Here is a 25,752-nt window from a genome sequence, read left to right as displayed (position 1 = left end):
GCAACATTTCAGGAGGTAGTCAGCACAGCAAAGCTCAGACCCTGATAGCACACCAAGCTGTTAAAACTGGGCTGAGAACGGTACAGAGTGGTGGCATCAAACCGGAAACCCATGCAGCAGAAACACACTGCACTGAATGATTGAATGGAAAGGATCACAGGTACAGAAGCATTCATAAAAAGTTTCTCCACACAGCATAAGACGGCACTAAGCTCATCAATGCAAATGCTTCATGCTTATAAGCAAAGGTTAAAAGACAGACTATATTTTGAAATGTATCCTTACCATGTAATACACTCATCACCATCACCAGCCTGCAGGGCAAAGGCCTCTCCCATATCTCTCCAATTAATAACCCTGTCCTGATCCAGCTGTCGCCACGCTATTTTTGCAAACCTCCAATTCCGCCATTTAGCAAAAAGAAAATGCGTTTAATTTACAGTAATGCTAGAACACACCTTAGAGAGGCATATAGCCGATACTACAGTTAAAGCTCATTAGTTCGGACTTCAAGGAACCGGAAAAAAATTACTCAATTATCCGAAAGTTCGAGTTATTGAATTCTCAAAAAAAAAAAACTGCCAAAACTACTTGCATCATAGGAAATTTATCCAGTGAACTCTAGTGCAATGGTCGGCTAATTTTGAAATGAGAACTGTGTGGCAACGATGATTTTTCACAGCTCCTTAAAATGCTTCGAACTTGCGCCCTGATTGTCGGGAATGTCAAAGCACAGCTACTCTGAAACTGTAAAAGCCACCGCGGTCACAAGCGGCATCGTATCACGTGAGGGGACCTTATCGCACAAACTGCCAATAGCACATGACAATTAAGCGTGTGGCTTCAGTGCTCTGAAAAGGTGGAAAAACCATGCAGATGGAAGTGAGAAAACATGTCAGTGCAGGAACGGCGAGATGCTTTTAAAAATGAAAAAGAAAGACCAGTGACGCGTCACTGAGCATCTGGAGTGACGCATACCTGTGACAGCCCCCATCACCGCGGGCTGGCACGGAGCTGAGAAAAGCGAAACTGAAACTATGTGACTGGACTATTTTTCTGGCAAAGACAGCCTGTGATCATTGCCATGCCTCTGAGCACATGGCAGCGGGGCATGGGTAAGACTACACCATACAATTCAGGAAATCTATTTCGACGACCACCTGTTGTGCCAGTCATACCTACCTCGACACTGCCCCGTGTCGCCAGCCTAATCAAATTAATGAATGTCTGATGCCATAGAAGACTTTTACTCCATCTCAGTAGTTTCTAGCAGCGGAGCTATAGCTATTAAGTGTGCAGAGGCTAGGCTCTTGTGCTGCGGGATACAGTGTCAACATAAAAGTCTTCTCCTTGACTGCAGAATCACGATATCTACAAGTGTTATTTATAGGAGTGTTGGAAGGCTTCCATGTTTTCAGTGAAAACGTTTTATTCTACATAACAAATTTTCCAGGATAACTGGTTCGGTCATGAGCAGTAAAAATAAAAAACTGTCCTCTACCTCTTTCCATATATCCCAGCAAACAACATCACAAAAACATTTAAAATATGTTCTACTGAGTGTTTAGGCATCACCAGAACAAAATTCCACATTTCACTTGAAAGTACCAGTAAATACTCTGAGCACAGCTGGGGACTGGGAGTGGGTAATGCTTCAACTTTCACAAAAATGGCAGCCACCGTCACCTGCTGCGCAAAGTGGAGCCATCAGCAATGGCACCGGCAGTACATGTAACTTATAAATTTAATACCAAGATGGCGCAACAAGCCCAAGTTCACAGCAACATGTCTGTGCATTCATCTGATCGATTGGGAAGGCCTGCAGCTACCATAGTGCTGCAAGGAAGTGCTCAGTATACACTGGTGTCGGCCAAGCCCATGCCAGCTGTCGGAATTATACAGATTTCCGAATTAACGGAGGTGAAATTATCGACGTTATACTGTATCACCTCATAGAAAAAGTGAGTTCATTTCAGCAACAACGCTCCTTGGTTGAAGACAACAACTGGCTCAGTCAAACCACGGAAGGGAGGGCCAAGAGAAGGTATGGCCAGTAGGCAGACCTTGCCGCTCTTGTGGATGCCTTTCCATGTGACTAAGAACACCAGGACCCAAGCAAGCAGCAGATACAGGGCAAGCTCCCCGCGCACACTGCCCACGTCCTCCAGCCCAGATGATACACCGAGCACACGCCGCCTGCATGTTACACACAGTTGTCCTTTCACATGGGCCCACACTTTTAAAAAAAGTGGGCACGTTGCACATCACCTGTTACTGTGCACATTCCCAACTCTGTCAAATCGAACTTTCCTGACTCTGTCACTGCAAACATTCCTGACATTGTGAACATGACAGGAATGTTCCTGACAAATTTGTTCCTGCCAAGGAACAAATTTGCTTGGGCTCTGAAACAAACAACAAAAAGATTTCCACAATGCAATCACTAAGGCCACTAGCTTTCTGCGGCGGAAAACTTTAAATTCCGCGAATTGAAAGCAAACAATCCGCGATATTCCGCAGGAGACATCAGGTAAAGCTTAAGGACATAGAATACAGTGCGAAATGTTTTTCCTCAGATTTTCAAGATAACAAAAGCAACCTTCGCCACTACGCTTGAGAGCCGCCAGGAGAAGCCAGATTTTTACATCCTTTGGACAAAACGCGCTGTGTGCAGGTGCGAAGAAGGTGGCTGAGGATGCGGAAAGAAGGCAGTGTGGGTCGTTGAGCAAGTGAAAGCACTGAAAGAGTTGAGTGGAGTAGGGAAAGCAAAGAAGGGCTAATGGACGCTCGACTGAGCAGCTCAAAAATGCCGAGTAGCAGCGGCACGGCATGCATTAAAGTATTGGAGGCTTGGTTTCGCTAGATAGAGGCACGTGCACCTGAAGCACTGCATTTCAAATAACGTCAATGCTTCCGTATTTTAACTTGCCGTCTGCATCACAGTTCACGTCGGAAGGTAAATCCGCCATCCGATGACACGAAATTTGATGACTTGTCTTGAGAGGTTAAGTGACAGTGTGACGTCATCACAACGTGCCCACCATGACAGGTGGCAACCTGGCCACCCGACTGTGAGCAACCTAGTTTCAGAAGCGACCAGGGGCCATGCAGTGTCATGAAGTTCACTGATTGGTCGAGACAGGTATGACACCACAAGGACACGTGATCCCAAAGGAACAGTCACAGGCCACTAGCCACAGGAGGCCATTTGCAAATGTCGGCAGCTCACAGCATAGCGGACATCTGCTATTGCAGCTAGCAGTCCGAATATAGACCAACAATTGCAAAGAAACTGACGCAAACACAAACACAGAACTTGACACAGTTTCTTGGAGTGCCCTTGGCTACAGTTGACCTCAACAGGTTGGGATTGCATTATAATTGTAATAATATTTTTAAAATTATTGTGACTTCTCTAAGTGCTCCCTCGCATTATGTTCATGTGAGTAAGGCAAATTAGCCATTTTTCTATCATACTGTTGTTCCTACTGATGTCTGTATTACCAATAGCATCAAAAAAGAGGGTGTGGCTGCTAACACACAATTCTGCAAAAAATGCTTAAATTCGCGTTTTTTTTTGCAGAATCAAGAAAAACTAGGGGCCTTAGCGACTACTGTCTAAGTACACCTCTGCAAAAACTGTCTCCATCTCTGCTTTGTTGCATAAGCACCTATGTATAACCAAAACTAAAGGCATGTCAAAACTTGTATTCATATGTGAAGTTTTCAACACATGAAATTACTTAGGAAGAAATTATTTATTATTTATTTATTTATTTGTTTATTTATTTATTTATTTATTTATTTATTTATTTATTTATTTATTTATTTATTCAAGACAATAATATATCATTGTCTTGGGGGAAGTGACTAAAGGCAGGAAACTACCTGACGAGGTCACGCCACCCTGTGGCAAGCAGCGGTTGACACTCATGTACACATAAAGAAAAAAAATAGTGACACGGTTTACAAACGGATGAGAAACAAAGTAACATCTTTTACAGAGCACTCCTGAAAGAGAAGAAAATATGAACCCGCTCTTTTTTTTCCCTTTTTCACATATCAAAAGTCTCTAAAGGTGTAAAATACAAACAAAATTAATTATACAGTTCCACTAGCAAACACATAGTTGAAAAAACATAACACGTAAGACATAAGCATCCAAAAACACAAACATGACTGAAAATGTCAACTTGAAAAAAATTGCTAAAAAGTAGCGGTGTGCGAATATTCGAAATTTCGAATACGAATCGAATATGTTTCATATTCGGTTCATATTCGTATTCGAGAAATGATATTCGTGAATTTCCGAATATTCGAAAATTCCCGAATGCTCGGCAGCGATCGTATACCGGGCCGAACTTCGTAAATTTGATTGTGGCAAAAGCGCAATATGTGGGCAAATTATCTGAATATTCAGTTTAAAGTTCTGTGAAAACAATATAAAGGCCCTGTTCTCTTTCTTCTCCATCTTTTATCCTCTCGCCATTCCGACGTCAATGTGCGTTCCCATCTCGCTTATGTTCGCGATGTCTTTCAGCACGCCGAAACTCTGAGCTCGTCACATGATTACAGGTGTTTGCACGATAGAGCCACCTCATAAGACTACCGCATTTTCGGTAGTTTTTTTTTTTTCGGGGCCGCGGGGCATTTTATAAATCGACCTTTGAATAACCTGCGGGCATTTCTGTTGGTTCTTTGAACTCCGAATCAATGAGGTTTTACTAGCCATCATGTTATTTTTGTTTCCAGTCTTGTCATGTTATGGATTTCATTTTTCCTGACCACATTGCAGGTTGGATACTGTTATGCTGTTCAATTAAGTGGTATACATTTCTGCGCACATCATGATTTTTTTTTACACGGTGCTCAGGCAGTCTAGTTTCGTTTATTTCAGTCGCAAAGGCCATACACTATTTTAAAAAAAATATGAGCAGCAATGTTTGCTTGTTCATCTTTTCTGAATTTATTTTTTGTGCTGACCAGATATTCTATATTTGATTCGATATTCGAAGCCATTTTTTCTTCATATTCGTATTTGATTCGTATTCGAAAATTTCAATATTCGCACACCCCTACTAGAAAGATATAGAGCGCTACTCTTCGAACACATTCTTCAGTATTTTCTTCAACTTGGTTTAGAGAACGAGCATTTGTTAATAAATCTTGAATCATTGGATAGTGGTTCATTAGATCTCGTATCTGATAGCTTAATCTTTGGTACCCATAGTCTGTTAGCGTTCGGGGTTTGATTATAATATTCTTCCTTAAGTCGTACGAACTCCTTTTTTCCTGATATTTCGGTTCAAAGGTCTTTTCATCGGACCGGTATTGATGATAAACTTCAAGAGTTATTTTGTATTTGCAGAGCCTACGTATTTCAAGAATCCCATACGATTTGAAGTAAGCAACCCAACTGTCGGTCAGCTCTAAGTTACCGATAGCTCGTATTTATCTTCTTTGAATTGATAGTAGGGATTCTAAATTTGTTTTAATTGTCCTTTGCCACACGAGTGAGCAATAGCAATAGAGTGAGTGGACGAGAAAATAGTATATCTGTCATCTGATACTAACTGGAAGATAACACCTTACTCTATTTAAAACGCCTAAAGCACGAGAGAGATCAATTCTAAGTGCGTCAATATAGGCAATCCACAGGAGATTTTCCTGGAATGTAACACCTAGGAATCTGGCAGTCAAACACTGATTTATATCTATAACGTTAAACATTAAAGATAGAAATGTAAGAATTGTAATGCCTTTAGACCAGAATAGTATATACTTTGTCTTTTTTATGTTCAGAGCGAGGCGGTTACATCCCTGCCATGAGGTTAAGCTCAACATCCAATTGAACGCCTCCATAAATAATGTCTCTAAATCAGTTCCAGAGAACAACATATTCGTGTTGTCAGCATACAGCACCAGACTTGAAGCGCCTGGTGTATTAACAATATCACCGATATACTGCAGAAATAAGACTGGCCCTAGGATGGACCCTTGTGGCACTCTGTATGACACACCGTTTGTTGCGAAGCATGCACCATTGATCACAGTAAATTGCACGCGGGACGTTAACTAACTCTTAAGAAGGGCCAAAGCTGTACCCAGAAAGGTCAAAGTTGTACCCTTCTGAAGAAAGCTTGAGAAAGACACATTAGATAACTTTCTTTTAGACGGAGGCCCCGGGTTCAATCCCGGCCACGACGGCCAAGGTTCGGCGAAGGCGAAACACAAAAGGCGCCTAGCTATGCAATGCCAGCACAGGTTAAAGCACCCCAGATGGTCATAATTAATCTGGAATCCTAAGCTACGGTATCCTCAATAGCCCATGTGTTGCTTCAGGATGTTAAATCCCGTGATTTACTATTTGCTTTTTTTGTATCCTTTGCAAAATGAATCCTTTGATGGCACCATGACTGCACACCTGGGAAGATTCTAGTCAGGTGGCTTGATACAGAATTGAGAACTTTACATACAAAATACAGTTTGCATCACTGTCTTTTGTTCTGCAAAAAATGTGTATGATGCTTGTCACATGCTTGTCAATCTGCTTGGCACATTACGAAACAGTTACTCACTCCCAGTACTCGGTGACAGGTGTGGTGAAGCTGCTGTTGATGGGACTAGTGGCATTTGGCTCCCTGCACCGATCGGTGTTCCAGTGGTTGCCGCAACCCTGCCATGGCAGCTCACTGGTGAAGGACGCAAAAAGGTAGAAGATGATCCAGGCAACCACAATGATGTAGTAAACGTTCGAGAAGAATACCATCACGATCGACGCAATTCCCACACCTGTAGTGGAGAGAGTGGAAGCAGCACGTTAGGAACATCATCCAAAAGTTGAAAGCGCTTGTGTAAATCGAGGCTTTGTCTGCATCACCGAGAGCAAGCAATGCAGAAACAGGGGAATTTGGCTACAGAAGGCACATAAATATTTTTATTGTGATGGCTGTATAGGGGGCTTTCCCTAGGGCAAAAAGCAACATTGCCATAGTAGCATGTTGTGACAAAAAAAACGGTCGGCAACGGGCAAGTTGTACTCTACCTAAACTAATAAACTACTTTGATCAACTAGGTATCGATGTATTTACACTAAATAATCGGCGCCTAACAGAATTATTCTTGTAGGTAATATGCATCACATTTTACAAGACAAAAATGAATGAAATATTCAATTACAAGTGCAATCGTGTTTTTCTGTGTCTCTTGTGTACTGCATGCATCTGCCTTCCAAGATTTACATATTTGATAACCATGTGTTATTCCGACACAGTTTTCTGTTACAACATATGTTATCATAAATGACAGATCTGAGTGGTATTTCTGTCTTTGTAACTCTTGATCAAAATCGATACATGTTTTTTTTCTTTTGTTATCAGTGTGTGTGCATGCACATTTTTTTTTACATGTACCATAGTCTGTCGCTGCTCGAGGGGCGGGCGGGGCTTTTGTCAAGCTGCGAAACTTGCAGCTTTTTCTCCGCCGCCCTTTTTCACCACCTGTACACTTTGGTGGTGAAATAAATGCTCATTGATTGATAACAATGCCTCTGTAAAGCTGCCTTCACTGACTAGGACCCACGAGCTCGCCGCTAGGCTTTTGTCTATAGTCTAAATGTAAGGGTTTATATACACTTTATATTTAAAAAAAATATTGAAAAAAAAAAGGCAGAGAGAAGAAAGACAAAACACAAAGAAGAAAGAAGGTAGATGCAGAAGCAGGGAGGGTCAAGAACAAACGCCATGGCACAAAAATAAAAAACAGCACCTTTGAAAATGGGCACAAGCTTCCAGACACCGATGCTGCCTCGACAGACATATTGGCCCAGGGCTACTTCCAGAAGGAAGGAAGGAACAGCTGTCAGCACGAGACACACAAAGTAAGGCACCAGAAAGGCCCCTGCAAGAGATCAGTTCAGTATATCACAGCAGTGAAAGCTACCGCCAGCCTTCAAGAGTCACTAAGGATGAGCTCTCAGTGCACAAATCTGTTTCGTGCTTTCCAGTCATGAAGCTTTATCAATTTGTCCAGTGCACTTATTTTGCTAAAGCTGACAGGCAACTGGCTTCACTTATCAGCAGCAGCAGCCCGGCTGTGTCCACTGCAGGACAAACGCCTCTCTCAATGATCTCCAGTTAACCGCGACAAAACACCTGGCTTAGGGGAGGAGACCCCAGGTCATTGCCACCGTTAGGGATCTATCTAGGACGGTCGAAAATATGGCAAGTGCTCAGTGGAGGTGAGTGTGCACTTTAAGGCAGAGGGCAGCACATTCGGCTAAGAGTGAGTGCTCAACGTCTACAAAGGCCTGAAAAGAGCTCGACACTATCAGGATCAATTTCAAAATCCCACGCTATCCCCTATCCCGCCCAAACTCCCATAACCGTAACCTGACAATTAACACCCCGTCCTGCAAATTCCATCATTACCCGCTACTCCCAAGGGGGGGGGGGGGGGGGGGATTAGGAGGCACCTTCTTATAGCGACCACCCTTCGCTGTGGGTCGCTATAAGGAGCTTTTTCCCAATTATTTTTCCTCCCCATTCATGAGGCGAAATTGTAATTGCTCGCTGTTGGGAAACATCTATTATATTATAATAGGGGTTATACTTGTGATACATCCGTTGCCCGGAAGAGGCTCTTTTTCTTATCCAGTGCCAAATGCAGCCACCCTCTCCTGCAAGCTTCTCAGTCTCATTTGTCCACATGACTGTCTGTTTGCACCCTACTTTATTTACCTTTACTTGAAATTCATTCTGTTATTCTACTGAACCATCAGTCGACCGTTTTTTACATCACATTCTTTACCCATGCGCACTTCCTCTTCTTGACTTCAGCCAGGATATCGAACTCTCGCTTGTTCCCTAATCTCCTCTGCTCTCTTGCTTTATCTTAATGTAACACCTATCATTCTCCTTTCCATTGCTAGCTTTAATTTAATTTCAAGCCTTTCATTACTCCAGGTTTTTTCCTCATAGGTGAGTACTGGCAAGCTATAGCTCTTATATACTTTCCTGGCAATATTCATAATTCAATATACTGGCAATATTCATAATGCAACGTAAATTCATGACACACTGGTAGCCAGCAAGTCAGCGGCGCTGGTTTTTGTCAGCAAGTGAATGGCACAGCCACTGCGGCGTATAGACTAACAGGCTTATTAGTGCATGCTAGTCATTTTTTGCTGCATAAGAAAAACTAAGGTGGCATGCTATCCTGAGCACATCCCAGCAGTACACCAATTAAAGTGCAAGTGTTTCTACATGGCGCATGCTTTAATCATACAGTAAAAGATTGTGACAAGTACTAGTTCTTTAACAAGTACCTGGCAAAAGTTTGACTTGTTTCAAAATTTACTGCATGAGAAAAAGTAGGGTATAACCGGGAAAAAGCACTCATCTTGGGAATGCAACAACGCACCACAATTGCTATTACTTCTTCACCCTACAGGGATGTGGCTAAGAGTTTGGCAGTTTTCTTTCTTGTTCAAAAAGAGATACATAGAGGTTAAAAACAGCAAGTAGGAGCATAGTTGCCTCATGATTTTTCGAAGTTGAATATACCGCAAGTAGAATGAAATCAGTTTCAAAGGACTGGACTGTGGTGTTTTCCATGCACGCTGAAGCTGCTTGATCCAACAGTAAATTAAAATTTTCTGCCTTTTAATACTAAGTAATAGAAAGAAAATGCAAATTCAACTGTAAAGCACAGCTGGACACAGACATTCGCAATTGCACCAGTTTTCATATACAAGCTCGAAGGGTGCCCTAGAGTAAGGACCAAAGCAACAACAGTACCGAGTCACCTACAATATTTGAACCAACTTGTCAGGTGGTTAACGGATTACGTCAGCTACTGCAGCTATATGATTAAATCCATTTTCACTTCCTCCAAACACATTTAACGGCATACCTTAAATTATAAAATGCTCTCTGTAAAGGAGGAGCTAAGTGCCACAGATGATGCTTAACCAAGTACAAAAACAGTTCAGCAGAACTGAAACATGACGTTACCAGGAGCAAACTACAGAGAATAAAACTATAGGGTTAAAAATGTCCACATCTTACAGCTATTGTTGTTATACGTTTGATAAATGACAGTTTTATATTTGATCATATCTTGATTAAACTGTGAACAGAACCAGAGTACCTCACACACAAAAATTTATGGTGAGAGCAAACGTCACAGACCTCCTCCATTCTCATAGCAGAGGTATGGAAAGCGCCAGACATTGCCCAGGCCAACAGCATAATTGATGCAGCCAAAGATGAAGTCCAGCTGGCCTTCCCACTTTCCACGGTCTGCCGACTGCTTGGTGGAGTGTGACCTTTCCTCTGAAGGCTGAATTTGAAAAGCTGCCACAGTTGGCCCCCTTATGGCAGGTGGCTGCTGCTCCCTGCCACATGGCTCATCCCTAGATCTTTCCGAAGCCTCGATGCCCTGGGCTTTAGATTTGCTCGAGGGCTCCGAACTTGACATTTCTGTGGCAACTTGTCACAATGCCATTCTGTAACCACAGGAACAAGGGGCAGTTCAACACGTCCCTTAGCGTAAGACAAAACACGTCAGATCAATCAAACTTTACTGCCTGCAAAGAATGAATACATGTGTAGTTGTATATACAGACATATAGTTGTCTGTACTATAAAGCTACAGACAAAGAATAATGACATTCCTCCATGAATTTAGGTCTATCTTTATCTGGCTTACCAAAAGCAACATCCACAACAGCAGAAAACAAACACCAGGCAGAGTGGTTATGCAGTGAGACATACTACACTTACTAGCATAAATAATGCATTTTTTTGTTCTAAAAAAAAGCCATGAAAATTTGGCAGTGATGCATTCCTTAGACAGGTAAAGCATAGACAAAAATTTTTATTTTGAGCAATGAAATAATGGCAGTGTTTATTATGCGAGTGCCTCCATGATGCGGAAAAAAAAAAACAGCAGGCATTAGTTTAGAGTGCATAAATTTTGTGACCTTACAAACGACAGCAGAGAATGGCAAAAGCACATTCAGTCCACCATTATGCAACCTTGCTTTGTATGGCATCCAAGAGACCACAATCAAGTCCCCAAGGAAACATGCACAAGCGACAAGAGAGACCAGCTCCTCATTTTGCATTTCAGTCACAACTGCTTAGTCTGCAAATCTCATAGTTTATCCCATACACTGAACTGAACTGTTCCCAAATTTATATTTTTGCTTTCAACCCGACACCTGCTTTTCAGTTGAAGAAGAAACTGTACTACAGAATTGAAGTTTTTTTTGTTTAAGCATTGTAGTCCTGGCATAGACCACTTATTTTTAGTGACAGAAGTTGTCATTTCACACAAAAGCAGTTACAGGCTATGAACACCAACAGAGCACCACGCTAAAGAGCTTAACAAGGTGTCAGTGAAGAAATAAAACGTATAATTCTGTCAAAATGGCCATTGTGGCATTGGATATGCCACTGACTGACCAAATTTACTTTGTGAAAAAGTTTACCAACTGAGATGACTGACCAGATTTGGGCACCACAGAAGCAGACACAGTGAGTAAAACACCCTCATCATATCAAAAAAAAAAAAATAGCATGCCACAAAAAATTTCCTATATGATGTTTGAGGCTCCAATGCCTATGATGTACACAGAACTCCTGTTTAGCTTCAATCTTATTACCTCTAATAAAAGAACTGCTGACACACATTTCTCCACTAAAAAGAGCAGTAAAATCCGACATATGTTTCTCATTAGGAAATCATGGATACTGCAGCGAAATTGAAAACTCCACATGTGCAACTAGGTGCAGGGGGCTACTCCTATTGGTTAACTACAACGAAGTTAACATATGAATAATAATTGGGGCTTATTATTTACCATTCTTTTGCTTCCGACATTATTTAGTTCAGGTGCCTTCTTGTTGCAATTCTTTGGACACCTACTGTAGCTCAGAAGCGACAGCTAAAAATTGTTTATCTTGCATACAGCATCAGCTTTGAGCTTTGTTTCCACCTGTTGTGCGACAAGGCCCTTTGGACTTGTTAATATAAAAAAACAGATGGCTACCCTCACTTCCTTCTGTTAAAAAGATGCACTGAATAATGCGGGTTGCAAGTTGATGACAAAGGTCACCAACCAGAAATTGCTTGCATGGCGGCAGGACATGGTACAACCACAAATATCTAATTTCAGTTGCTTCAGAAAAAAAAAAAAAAAAAGAAGCTGATTATTGCATCTACATAGCCTAGCAATAGCTTGTGATATGCAAGAGTAAGGAGAAGAAGAAGAAGAAACTGTTCACTGTACAGTTGCAAATAAAGGTGACTTTTTCCGACACAATATTTATTTCTCTATGCACTGTAAATTATTGCCCGTTTTCAGCTGCCTGAACAACATGATAAAATTTTGGGCATCAACACGTTAACAAAATTAACAGTGTCAATTACAGAACTGCACACAAGAGCTATTTAATTTATTTTGTTGGAGTAAATGTATTTACCTGTCACAGCATTCATTAATCATTTCAAGGCTCACAATCGGCACGTCTCCACAAAGAAAGGATTATAACCACAACAGACAAACACATACATCACAGCTGTAAACCAAAAGGTGGATTTCATGGAGCTCAGCATTTGAGTGCTGACTCACTTAAGTGAGACCTCCCAAGTATTGTTCTTTCATAACACTGGAACTGCTTTCAAAGAATTGGAACAAACACATAAGATATGGATGCAATTAATTTTGGATGCAGCCTGTGACTGCGCTAAACAGCTGGGGAAAACAAAGGCACGGGAGCGCAGGAAAAAATAAAAAGTCATTGCAAACAACCAGGCTGAACAAGGTCCAGTTCCTTTGTAACACTGACTCCTCAACACCACATAAGCAAATAGCTTCAGTAGAACCTGAAACTAGACTTGTTGGTTTTAATGATTAAGAAGAGCATAAGCAAATTGTAAAGTGCACCAATGTGCAAGAGATGTTGGAAATCACATATGCAGTTGTGGCGCTTGTCTAGATGCATTTTATGTCTGTCATGCACTCTGCTAAGTTCTCTTCCAATCAAAGAAATTTAGAACAGGTAGTGCAGGATTTCTATGAAGTCCTGCAATTTCCTTCACACATGTGAATTAATGGATTCCAGCTCCCTTCCAGAAAAAAAAAAGAAGAACGATTTGTGAGGCTCTTCCACAGCCGGCTCACGCTTACATGTGCACCGAATTAAAAAAAAAAAAACTTTTCATGCAGTGCTAGTCCAGAAAAGTGACATAATTCCCTCATACCTCATTTATGGGTTCCAATTCATTTGCATGATACTTTGAACGTTATAACAAAGCTATAAAGGACATCTGTGCTTTTTTTTTCCCCCGCTAACTTATGTTTAGAAAGAAACCCTTACGCTGGACGAGCCCGGGCAAAGCTAGATGACTGTACCGCGAACAATGTAACCGGTCAGGCCACTTGTAGCTAAGGAAAGCTCTGTGACACGCCATGGTAACTCCGATCGCTCGTGCTGGGAGACAAGAAACGAGAAAACACGCCGTAACAACCGCACACGGTCCGAGTGCAGACATTGCCCCCTTAGTGTGCGCCGATACGACCCATGGACTCTCGGATAAGAAGCGACGCAGCATTTGATGAGAGGAACGGGACCAAGGTCTTATCGCTTACGAAAGCAGTCGCAGCGGACGGCGCGCGGCCAGGCGCGTAGCGTTAGCAAGCCGAACAGGAAGCGCAGCCCTTTGCGACTTGCCTCTACTGCGACCTTTAAAAAGCGCGGAAGATGACAGGGGTCACTGCTCAGCTGTCAAAAGTGAACTCGGGGTCAATACACTTGCAGAAGCCGGTTCGTCTTGTCCGATGACCCGACAAAAGCATCAACTTGCATCATCTTCTCGCTTGATCGCACTTACCGGGATTTTAGATTACTGCCAAAAAACACTGTTCAAAGACTAGTACAGACGAGATCACTACAAAGAGTCTACAGAAGCAGATAAACGCTACACAGGCAGCACAGTCCGAACCAACGTCTACACTGCGCGTCTCGGAACAATGAAGTAACGCAGGCAGGAATCCGAGCAGTGAGCACGATTGATCGCCGAGATAGGCATTTTCGGGCATCGCATTAATATGTTATTACGACGTAGTCGATTTCAGTGTGCTACAGCGCGAACGCTTCTGGCGTAGAACGAATATAACGATCCCTCAAAGCGAATGAGAGCAGACAATCGACATTTCTCCGCGACAGCCCAGCTCAGTAGAAGTACGGAGAAAAGAATGGTTCGCGCAGTAGCTAGCTCACGTAGATCACATTAGCATAATGCAAACAAAAGAAGGAATAATATATTACCTCAAGGAAAAAGCCAGCAAGCTGACTTCGCTAGTTGAGACGGATCCGAAAGCTGAAAAGAAAAAGAAAACATGCATGGGGCGCTCTCGGAAGGTTAGTGACCAATTTTTACGCACACTCAAGTGCTGCTACGAGTTTTGTAACATTAGACAACCAGCGACGTGCGCTGCGGTTATGAATCGCAGCACAGATTTTCTACATTCCGTTCCAAAGCCGGCAGCGTACCTCACACAAATTTGCCGGCACAGAAACGTTTAAGCCGAGACATGTTCACCGTAAAGCGGCAGTGCAAAATATATCCGAATCTAAGCTCCTGCATCACGTCAAATAACATAATTAAAGTTGTTATTTTATTTACTGAGCCCCACGACGTACAAGAGAACAACAACAAACAAAAATGCTGTGATCTCTCCCTTTCCAATAGAACAACAATGGGCCTTAATGGAGTTGTATCATCAAACACCCCGTCGGGGCCTGTGGCGCAACGGATAACGCGTCTGACTACGGATCAGAAGATTCCAGGTTCGAATCCTGGCAGGCTCGGAACTCTTTTTTTTTTATTGGCAGTTAAATGGTCTTTCTGGACAAAAAGTATGGTGGAGCTGCCATAAAAGAAAACGTAAACCAATAAGCTCCTGCCTGTGCCACTACGTATAACAGGCTTGGTCTTTCTGGACAGCGGTAAACAGTTTTAGCGCAGCTGCTGTAGCCGTTGTCAGGCTTGCTTAGCCGAATTTGCCGTACGATGCCATGCAGCGTTACGTGTTTGGAGCCTCCATGTACGGTACATGGAGGCTCCCTAGTGTTTACTTTACGGCGTCGTTAAAACTTTCTAGTAATAAGGTATGTAACAAATATCAATTGACATTTTCCCTTTTGCAGGCTTCAGGCGTTTTCATATTTAATGTGAAAAGCTGCGAGGTAGCTTCAAAGGAGGAACGACATACTTTGGGTATTCGTTGGGTGGGGAGAGCTGGGCAGACGTCTGTATGGAGTGAAATATTTTCGCTCGTCGTCATAGACACAACTGAATGCATGAAATACACTACTGCATGAACTAAGACGTTGAAAGAGCATGTTTGTGAATTAAATCACGTGAGCTCGTCAGGGGCTGAATTGCGCCAGGCAAATAATATTTGGTGCGACGCTCCCTGCCCAGCTTGGCGCCGCGGGCTGCTTCAGACTCGCCTGCATGCTGGCATACAGAGCGGGCAACTGATCATGGTTTAATTTGTAACCATTGAATAATAAGCGGATCGACCTTGACACATTACGGCGCTAGCAACGATAGTATATGTGGCTCTCGTTTCCTCAAAATTTGTTGTTGCGGCGTTGTGACCGGAGGAGGAAAAACCTTTCTTAATTAGGCTTGTGTAGTGGGGAAGGTTTAATGTCACTTTATAGGATGGATTATCGTGTTTTTGTAGATTTATGTTAGAAAAGCCATCATATTCTATTAGAACACACGTACGTACATCAGCCATGTTCATGAAAATCGGCCGACGCCATTGGATGGAGCTCGGGGGTCCTTTGACGGTGAAAAGCCGCTTCGTTCTTGAGTTGTATCCGACTATACAGCCCACCTCCTGCCGATCCTCATATCATGCTCCGCAGCAGATCCGAAAGCGGACATCCGAATCCGGATGTCCGGTGCGCTTACGAGTGGCGTCCTACTTAGGACCGATTTTGAAAGCGGGCAGAACGGAAAAATCACTTTCCCATTCATCAGTAAAGCGGTATATTTCGTCTCTGGTTGTTGTAGGAGGTGGGGATCGAGGGCTAGAGAGCTGCCCACTGAGGACTCTTATTAGACGCTCGAATTAGCTCGGCGACCTCGTCTACTTCTTGTGCTTTGCAACACTGATGCTGCTGAAAAAGTTATCGATATTTCATGCTGTAAGAGCAGCACATATATGGCATTGTGTCTGCACTGTATTCTTTAGCACACCTGCTTGAACACAGACGCCGCGCTGACTTCCTATTCAGTACGCCCGCGGTAGCCCCTACACCTAAGCGAGCAACCTTTCAGAGGGAGAGTCCTTCTACAAAAGAATCTCCGCGGAACTCCACGCATGTACTGAATACATCGCGTGGGCGTAACCTTCCCGGCGGTCTAACTCGCTGTGAGGAGGTTGCGCTGAGAATACGAGCGGGCGCACTGCTGCTTCATCCAGGACATCACAGGCTCCTCCACTAACATGTCCTTTCTGCCATTCAGCCAAGGAGGCAGTGGTTAGCCATTTTTTGACAGCTTGATCCAGACTCAGTGTAACGCGCGACTGACTACGTAGGCACAGCTACCACCCAACCAGCCATACGCATACGCCGATACCACGGTAACCACAGAGACCCCACAGCTGCGCCGCGTTCGTCACCACCGCCTCGCCGCACGCCGCTCTATCACCCGAACACCGCGTCGCATGCGCAGGACTGCGTATAAAAGGCGATGTAATGGGCGGCTGTATCACAACGTTTAACGTTTGACATGGATGCTGCAGAGAAGGAGAGTCCAGCCGCTGCTAAACGGCGGTATAGACAAGAGAAGCTTAACTCTTCCGATCCGGAGGTTGTCGCCTGGCACTTGTCTACTTAACACAGAATGAGCGTCAGAAGGCGAAGAGAGCAGCAGAGACTCCCGAACAGAGAGAGGAATGGCTTGCCGAACGGAGATGCCAGACCGCCGAGCGTAATAGACGGCGCATAGCCGCCGAGATGGAGCCCAATGTCTCTCATTGCTAAACATACAGTGACCACAACAATTAAGCTCAGCCAGGGAAACATACCTCTCGCTACATATATCCTGGCATAGCCGAGCAAAGGCGCTGCCATTTTTTTTGCGTCCAGCGCTGTTCGCGGACGGTATGACTCTTGAGACCGACGAATAAGTACTTCGTGCATCTGTAGGTGACATCTGTTTTCGGCAAAGAACATTCGACAGCAAGAGAAAGAAGTTGGGCTGTGGAACATTTCTTGTGAGAGTGGTTAGTGAAGGGAAGCAAATGTGTGAAAATGCACCCTGGGGCGGTCAAGTAATACCAGTGATTTAAAAAAAAAATTGGAAGGTAAAAAAAAGCTTCCCTGCGTCGCATCGTCGTCTTACGCCCGTACGTCTAGCCTATACTGCAGTACTCAACTGGAATGCGCGAAACGCAGCGAAATGTGAGCACATTTGTATGAAGCGTTCGAGCGGTGCTCTACGAAGGAAACAAAGCGAATATTTAGAACAAGTACTGAATTTCAGAAGTATTCGCGCTCAAGTACAGTCTGATAATAATGCAATCCCGTGCACGAACAAGCACTTCATCCTTACGCGGCGTAGAAATTTTCATTCATTCGCTCTGCATGCCACCGCTCGAGAGTTCTCACCTCTGTACACGTGGACAGATCACCGCGACTGTGCTTGCTGTGATTTTGTAATTTGCCGTATATGTACATTGTGAGCCGTGTTCGTCGCTTCGGAGGCAGCCCTCTCGTGCAATAAAGGATTTTTCGTTGCACCTATTGCTATGGTTATTGTTGTTATTAACGATAACAGTAGCCTGCCGAGGTCCTGCGGCAAAAAGCCCGCAGAAACCACTTGAATAACCTGCAGATATGCATGCTACCCTGCGATGGTCCGAGAAATGTCCGTATGTCCGCGTTCGGACGTCCGTCGGATAAACTACACATGGTCCGCGGTCTTGCATCGGATGGTCCGACGGACGTCCGGCGGTTGACTTTGCATCCGGCGCTCGCCGGCTGGCCGGAACGGCTGCAAGACCGGATTCGGAGCGCTTGCCGGACATGTGTCCGAAGCGGGGTCAATGGCCATGTGGGCGAATGCATGTTCTTAGCTACAGGTGTGACTTAATTGTAGTTGCAGAGTATGTTTGGTTTGGTTTATGGGGTTCAACGTCCCAAAGCGACTCAGGCTATGAGGGACGCCATAGTGAAGGTCTCCTGAAATTTCGACTACCGGGGGTTCTTTAACGTGCACTGACATCGCAAAGTGCAGGGGCCTCTAGAATTTCGCCTCCATCGAAATTCGACCACCGCGGCCGGGATCGAATCCGCGTCTTTCCTGTTAGCAGCCGAACGCCTTAACCACTCAGCCACCGCGGCGGCTGAAGCAGTGTATGTGATACGAAACGTTTCGACAGCGCGACGTACAATGCAGGGAGGGACCGCCCACCATGGAGGGAGGGAACCAGTGGACTAGTAATAATAATAATAATTGGTTTTTTTGGGGAAAGGAAATGGTGCAGTATCTGCAGTATCTGCCTCATATATCGTTGGACACCTGAACCGCGCCGTAAGGGAAGGGTAAAGGAGGGAGTGAAAGAAGAAAGGAAGAGAGAGGTGCCGTAGTGGAGGGCTCCGGAATAATTTCGACCACCTGGGGATCTTTAACGTGCACTGACATCGCACAGCACACGGGCGCCTTAGCGTTTTTCCTCCATAAAAACGCAGCCGCCGCGGTCGGGTTCGAACCCGGGAACTCCGGATCAGTAGTCGAGCGCCCTAACCACTGAGCCACCGCGGCGGGGCCCAGTGGACTAGACAAAAATACTTTTCAGCGAGTACGTGTTATACGCCGCCGGTAAAAAAAAGTAAAAAGAAAGAAAGCCTGCGCCCAAACAATATATTAGTCATTTTTCTGCTTTAATAAAGCGGAAGGGAGTTGTTTCGTTCACTGTAATATCTACATAAAAATACGAGTGTACGCAGAACTCCGAGGACTTGATTCGTAAAGAACATTTATTTTCTCACAAAAAAAAAACAACACTCGTACGAGAAATCGCGGCTATTTACAATATTTTCAGATAATATACACAGAAGCTTCTACTCTACAACAAAGTCACCAACCGAATGGCATTTGTCAAAACTTTTACAAGGGACCCTATAGTTCAACCCCAATCATGTGAACCTGCGCCCGGCCGCAGAGGCGCTTAAAAAAAGCATTTTTTTTTTATTTTCACGATAGTTTATGGTCATTTGAGGACAATGCAACGGATGAAAAAGTAGGCTGTTGTGAAAACGTAGGAATTTCGTGAACTTTGCCTACAATTAAAAGGAGTGCCATACGTCGTGCAACGGCGAAGAAGAGGGACTTTTTTCTGCAAATTACAGAGCCACGACAACGTATATATGTACACCCTTTCATCTGCCACTCCCTGGATTGTCACCCTATAGCAGGGTCACGAGAATCGGCTCACGAGAAAACACTTCTCTCAACAAAACGCAGTAAGCGCTGATGCTGCAAACACTCCAACCAAAATGCGATATGGGTCGCTATGTATATTTATTATTATTTTTATTTATTTATATGCGTCCCTGCGGGGTATGCGCAGACGGCCCTAGCGATAGTCTAACGCACGTGCACTGCTGCTACTGCTGTTGCTGATAGGAAGCAAGAAAAAGAAAGAGCACGGGCCTGCCTACTGGCTCAAGCCGAGCCACGCTCGCTGCCGCGTGCTCAAAGTAGGAGAGTTAAAGAAAGGATAGGAGAGATAGATAGAAAGAAAAGGCGCCGCGCGCTAATAGGCCCCGGGCCGATCCCGGAGGCAGTGCAATACCGGGCCGACCCGTGCCAGAGTGCGTCTAGAACTCCGCCATATTCCAAAAATAGGTTTAATATCTTGGGTCCAAGGACCAACAGCAGATATTAAATCAGGTATCAGGTATCAGGCCATATAAGCTTATAGCAGCGCACATGCACTTTTGAGGCAGGTAGCCCCATGCTTATATGCCGCCACATGTGTGCTTTTTTTCTGCATTGGTAATCAGTATAATTGTCGGAAGGAAGTTTGCCACTATTTATTCGTATTGTGTGCTGTACAATTCCACTGGGGTGCCTGCGGTGTGCTCTTAGTAACTTAGTTGAAGACTGTGGTTACCTCTCTCAAAATATACGTCGTGAAGGATTCTGCACGTCAACATGTACCCTCGAGCGAGCAAGGTGATGAAAGAATGCCCTTAATTTTTTGGTAAAAAGGGATACAGCGTAGTGTCACCAGCGGATTTGCGCTGTTGCAGTGCAAAAGAGTTTTGGTGTTGTCGTGGACAGAGACCATCTGCTGTTACAGTCTCTATGTGAGAACACTTGGTACCGACGGCAGGCAGCACCGAGCGACGTACTTCCTCAGTGTTGGACATGTCCCACGCACGCATTCGTTGTTTAGCAATCGAATGATACGAGATGCCCCACGCACGCATTCGTGGCTTAACAATTGAATAATACGAGCGTGTTCAACGAAACACTTGAGTATGCAGCTAGCGCCGAACAAATAGGAAGAATTTTGTGTTTCTCTCATTGAATATCCATTTTGCCGCTGTTTCCTAAGTCATTGGAAAAGGCAATTCACTCAAGACTACTTTTATCAATTAACATTATCTGATTACTTCATTTCAGTACGGTTTTAGACCTGGATTATCAACGGAGGCCACTTTATTACACTAAAAGGAACTGCTATATAAAATGCTAACGCTAGGTGTTTTAATCGATTTCTCAATAGCATCCAATCGAATAAATCATTTTACTATGTTAAAAAAGCTGCTTAGCTGTGGAGTGCGAGGTATTGCAGCTGATTTAATGTGTAGTTATTTATCAGGAAGGTATCAATCCGTTCGCGTGGAGCAGGAATTATCAACAGCCCGAGAAATTGAACGCGGCTTACCACAAGGCAGTCTCCTTGAGCCGCTGTTATTCGTTACATATATATAAATGATCTAGCAAACACGTCGGAAACTCCGTTACTAACTTATATAATGTATGCATATGAGGCAAGTATCTTTTCATCAGGTATAGATGCTAATGACCCAGTAAAACATGCAAATCTAATACTGCATAAACTCAATGCATGGTCTCTCAAAAACTCATTATTAATGAATTTTTCTAAAACAAAAGCTCTCTTCTTCCGCCCAAAATCAGTCTCATGTAATCTCGGCGAAGCCTTACACCTAAATGACTGTCGTTGGAACCTCTCCTGTAGCTAAATCCCTGTGAATAATTTTTAAGGAATTTATGCTATGGGACCGCATTGACTACCCGCGCACAAAACTTGCGAAGGTTTTAGGTATGCTAAGGGAGTGTATGTTTTTACTCCCAGTCCACCAAAACCGTTCAATATATACTGCCTTGTTTGAATCGCATTCGCGATACTGCCATCCAGTATGGGCAAACAGCACTAGAAGCCATTATATAAGCTTGTTCTGATGAAGATGAATTTTTATTGCGCAAGGGCAGCTTTGGCCAAAGAGCGCCATGCACAAGATAGTTTTTTATTTCACAAGGTGGGGTCAAAGACCCATTTCCCAAGCATTTCACCCTAAAGAAGCCGAGCACCAGGCCAGGCCAGGGGAAATATTGTATCCATTGTATCGCCGGTGGGTACCCAGCGGCACTGAGGATCGAACCCCTATAAGCTTATTCCAATGCAAAAGAATGATCTACATGCTACTACAAAGCAATCCTATGGTGTACACACAACTTCGGTGTTCACGAAACTCAAAATTATTAAACAAGTTGTACAACCTATTATCAACACTTCAATTTGAAATACGTATGAGGACACACATACTTTCAGAACACTGTCAAACCTGCAACACAACAGCTTTTTACGGTCAATAAGGCCCATATGTCCTGATATCTTGCACGAACTCTGGATTTCAGGTGATGCAGTCTTACGTCCCACAGATTTTAAATGAATTCCACCTCACGATAGAAAATCGGCGCATGCTTTTGAGAAATTGTTTAAATGGTCTTTTTGCATAATGCTTGTGGAAATACGTCTTGTTTTTCTTTTTTTTCTTTTCACTTTAATTTTGTTTCGTGATGCGGTATGTTTACATCTTGTATACATTCTTAACAAACTAGTATAGTAGCTGAGATACATTTATGTCTGTACGTATTGCCTACCTCTGCCAAAGTTTCCCAAGGTATACATGTATGTGTTTTTTTTCCCACCTTGCCAACCACATCTCACGTGCGAATGTCTTCGTACTTTGTGATAAAATGAATCGACTGCAACTTCAAAAAACCAACGAAGCGATACGTGACGCTATTTGAAAGGCGTATTACAATCGATGCCGTGCAAACGTTTCGCCACAACCTGGATGTTAAAAGTCTTGAGAAATTGTCTTCTCTACTTCTTCACTAAAACATATGTAAGGCGTTGAGTAAATAAACCTTCTAGACATCACGACAAGCTCTAGATATCCTTGCATTTTCTAGATGTTCGAAAATGTATGCAGAACGTTTCATGTTCAGTAGGATTCTGTGCTGTACTTTTGTGATGTTCTGAGTTATGATGTGTACGCTGTTCAATGTTCTGCATTTTAATCGCTCTTACTTCTCGTTCCCATTGTCAATGTCAAATGAACTTTTTTCTAACCAGAGGCTCTGTCTCTTTGTAATGAATATACAGTCGCGGGCAGAAGAATATGGACCCAGCTTCGACGGTCAAGGTCATCTGACGCGTTACATAATGAGGAGTAATGGATGTTTGAAGCATATGCACGTAATATTTACTTTATTCCTTGCACGTAAAGCAGCAAACGCTTGTATTTCCGTTACGCAAAGCGATGAAAGAGTTTGAACGTAGAACTCTGGTCCATATTATTCTCTCCGTGGCTATACGTATCAATACATGCATTCCTTCTCTGCCCTGAGAATAAGACAGTTGTTACACATTACTTGGCGCCTGCATGCGATTTACAGGCAGAGCAGCATCGCAGGAATTACTAATAAAGTGTTCACACATCTTCTAAAACACGTTTGAGCTAAAACAAAGGTGTACTAGTCGAAATCAAGAGGCAGAAACAAGCTTGGGCAGGGCATATAATGAGAAGGAAAGAGTAGGCAAGCGTAGCAAGGGGCGGCAGAAAGTTCGGTGGGCGGATGAAATTAAGAAGTTTGTGGGGTACTGTGGTCGCGGCTAGCACTGGACAAGGTTAATTGGAGAGATATGGTAGAGGCTTTTGCCTTGCAGTGGGCGTAGTCAGGCTGATGATGATGATGACGAAATGCATCTTAAATGTCTTGAGATTTTCTTGCATGACGTCTTATATCCATAATGTGTAGTATTAGTTTTAGTTGCGGTGCATTAGCTGACCTACAGGAGAGCTATGGGACGTCTTTGCTAGACAGTACGAGAGGTTCCAGCGACTTTTCAGTGCTATATATTCAAGACATCTATAGAGGTTCTTGTATTCTCATATACATGCATATACATATACATATACATATACATATACAGCATATACATGTGCCTGTATACGCTCCCTGCGGGAGCATATACAGGAACACTAGCCCTGCAGCCAATGGCGTCGACTGATTTTCATCATGCCGCGGGTAATTCGAAGCTGAAACGGTTTTCAAATTGCCCGAAACTCTGTGGTTGGGAAGAAGGGACCTTGGAAATCATGTGTGTAAATTTTGCTCGATTCTCTCCGCAAAAAGAGCTAGAATCGCTTCTCAAAACCCGCCGCCGACACGCCCTCGTCGCTTCCGGAAGCGCCAGGGGGGGGGGGGGGGGGGGTGATGGCAAAAAGGGAGAACTGGCGGAAGTGACGCTATATATTCAAGGAAAGTCGACGGCCGTCCTGTTTTGCGTGCTCCGCAAGGCTCCGCTGCGGCCCCCGCTTTGGTGAACCACGCTATCTACTGCCAGTGCCGTTTGCTTTGTCTAGTTCGGGCGTTCTGCGTAATGCTTGAAGCCTGCACATAAACCAGTTTAGGCATGGTAATTGTTTAGAACAGCGCTCAGCACACAGCTTGGTAGAATCCGTCGTCTGTTCTCTCTCAGCCTCTTCCACGTTAACCAAGCAATCTGGTAATACGCAGCATACCGAAACTGCCTGCACAAAATATGTTTACTGCATCAATATTTCTCTTTTCGTTATATTACTCTCTTACCTGTTTGTAAACATTTTGCCTTTTCCAGCTGGTTCACATCCATGCTGAGCTAAAGTCACTTCCAGCGCTGCCTTACTGAGGCACACAGTCTTCAACTCTTTTGAGCTCAAAGTGCGCCTTAGTTTGATTTTTCCTAATTTTTTTTCACCTCCTGGCAGCACACGTAATCATCTTAATCTTTCATCAGCGCGCAGCACATTCAGCTGCACCTAAATGAACAAAAAACTGATTATATCAGCGCATATATCTGCCACAAGTAATTCTGCTGGTTATCTCGATATGCAACAGCAGCAACTATGTATACCTATATCTAGCAGCACACTAGTTTTGATGAGCAGCACTGCGAGCTCCGAAACGCAGCCATAATTATTGTTCAAAAGCGTACGTTCAGCATGCAAAAAACAAAAAACAAAAACGTACGGGGGTAAGTGCCCAATGGACATTAAAACTCCCGTGGACGTCTTGCGGACGTTCCGGATGTCTGCAGGACATCCAAGGGACTTCCGGTGCCCATTGGGTGCAGAAGTTTCGTGGTTGAACCGTAGCCCGAACATGCGACAGAAGGAATAGCGCACCTTCCTCAGTCGTCTCGTCTCTTCGCGCTGCAATACAGCAGTGAACCCACTCAAACTCATCCAGTCTGGCATTCTTTTGTAGTTCTAAAAGGCCTTCAGCTGCAATTAGGCACGTCACTATAAATAAATGAACGAACAAATGCTTTACCTCGCGCGACTTGTGTAAGCATGCCGGCGATTTGAATTCGATCATGTTTACAGGTGTTACAAAAAGTTGGTTGTCCGGCTTTTATGCAGCAGCGAGTTGACAACAACGTTTCTACGCGATTTACTTTTCTTTTTTACTGCCACTTGCGCATGCACCTACGCAAAACATACATATCAGCCAAGATTTCCAGCACGTGAAAATGTAGCGACTTGACTTTCACTGCCGGCGCACTCCGCGGCGTCGTCGGCTCCGTCGTTTTCTGAAGCTGCTGATCGATGGCTCGAACATGTATACGGTGAGAGTCCAAACTGTTCAACACTGCTTGAATTATCCATAGTTTCCAAAACGTAGTTCTCAAGCCAGCCGAAGCAACGCGCTATGCAGCAAAGCCGTCGGTATACCGTCGGTGCTGGCCGGAGATCCCCGTGGATGACGTCACGACGGACCCGGCCATATAAAGGAAACTAATTTTTTTCGAAAAGTGCTTCAGCTTTCCCTTTAAGTTGTCCTTTCAGCGCCCCCCAAACCGCTTTTCTTCACGCCTTGAAATTCTTTCCGTCGGCTCGAGAGGGGGGACGAGCCAGCACCAGGACAGGAGCACGGAGGTGCATGCCGCCAATGGGCACTGGATGTCCCTTGGATGTCCTGCGGACGTCCTGAACGACCGCAAGACGTCCACAGGAGTATTGATGTCCATTGGGCCCCTTTTCGATGCCCGTCGCGGCGCGGCGCTGGGCGCGTAGGCGCTCTGCACATACGCGAGGAAGTATGCATGGAGTTGTCGCTTAAGACGAGAGT

The 25,752-nt window shown here is 44.1% G+C and overlaps 1 protein-coding gene, 1 non-coding gene and 1 pseudogene across 7 annotated transcripts in view; 1 reads left to right on the top strand and 2 right to left on the bottom strand.

Moving 5' to 3' along the window:
* Positions 1 to 14,617, bottom strand: part of LOC144098707 (sodium- and chloride-dependent GABA transporter 1-like) — a 37,213-nt gene extending 22,596 nt beyond the window's left edge. For 2 of the 6 annotated variants that reach the window (XM_077631537.1, XM_077631538.1), the window contains exons 1-6: positions 14,453 to 14,577; positions 14,337 to 14,388; positions 10,191 to 10,507; positions 7,768 to 7,899; positions 6,579 to 6,792; positions 2,064 to 2,196 (exon numbers count right to left, since the gene is read on the bottom strand). In XM_077631537.1, the coding sequence (XP_077487663.1) occupies positions 2,064 to 2,196; positions 6,579 to 6,792; positions 7,768 to 7,899; positions 10,191 to 10,479 (768 nt within the window). In that variant the 5' untranslated portion in view covers positions 10,480 to 10,507; positions 14,337 to 14,388; positions 14,453 to 14,577. Of the gene's footprint in view, positions 1 to 2,063; positions 2,197 to 6,578; positions 6,793 to 7,767; positions 7,900 to 10,190; positions 10,508 to 13,385; positions 13,524 to 13,899; positions 13,993 to 14,336; positions 14,389 to 14,452 lie in introns of those variants that run through there. The other 4 variants (XM_077631533.1, XM_077631532.1, XM_077631536.1 and 1 more) reach the window with 4 other exon arrangements.
* Positions 14,618 to 14,806: 189 nt separating this feature from the next.
* TRNAR-ACG (transfer RNA arginine (anticodon ACG)) lies at positions 14,807 to 14,879 on the top strand. Its single transcript has one exon. It is a non-coding gene; the product is annotated as a tRNA-Arg (tRNA).
* A 4,978-nt stretch (positions 14,880 to 19,857) lies between these two features.
* LOC144099604 (U2 spliceosomal RNA) lies at positions 19,858 to 20,017 on the bottom strand (annotated as a pseudogene).
* Positions 20,018 to 25,752: the final 5,735 nt, after the last annotated feature.

Source organism: Amblyomma americanum, chromosome 7, assembly GCF_052857255.1.
Source record: "Amblyomma americanum isolate KBUSLIRL-KWMA chromosome 7, ASM5285725v1, whole genome shotgun sequence".
NCBI lineage: Eukaryota > Metazoa > Arthropoda > Arachnida > Ixodida > Ixodidae > Amblyomma > Amblyomma americanum.
Note: the sequence above shows the minus strand (reverse complement) of the source record. Positions and strands in the feature narration are given on the sequence as shown.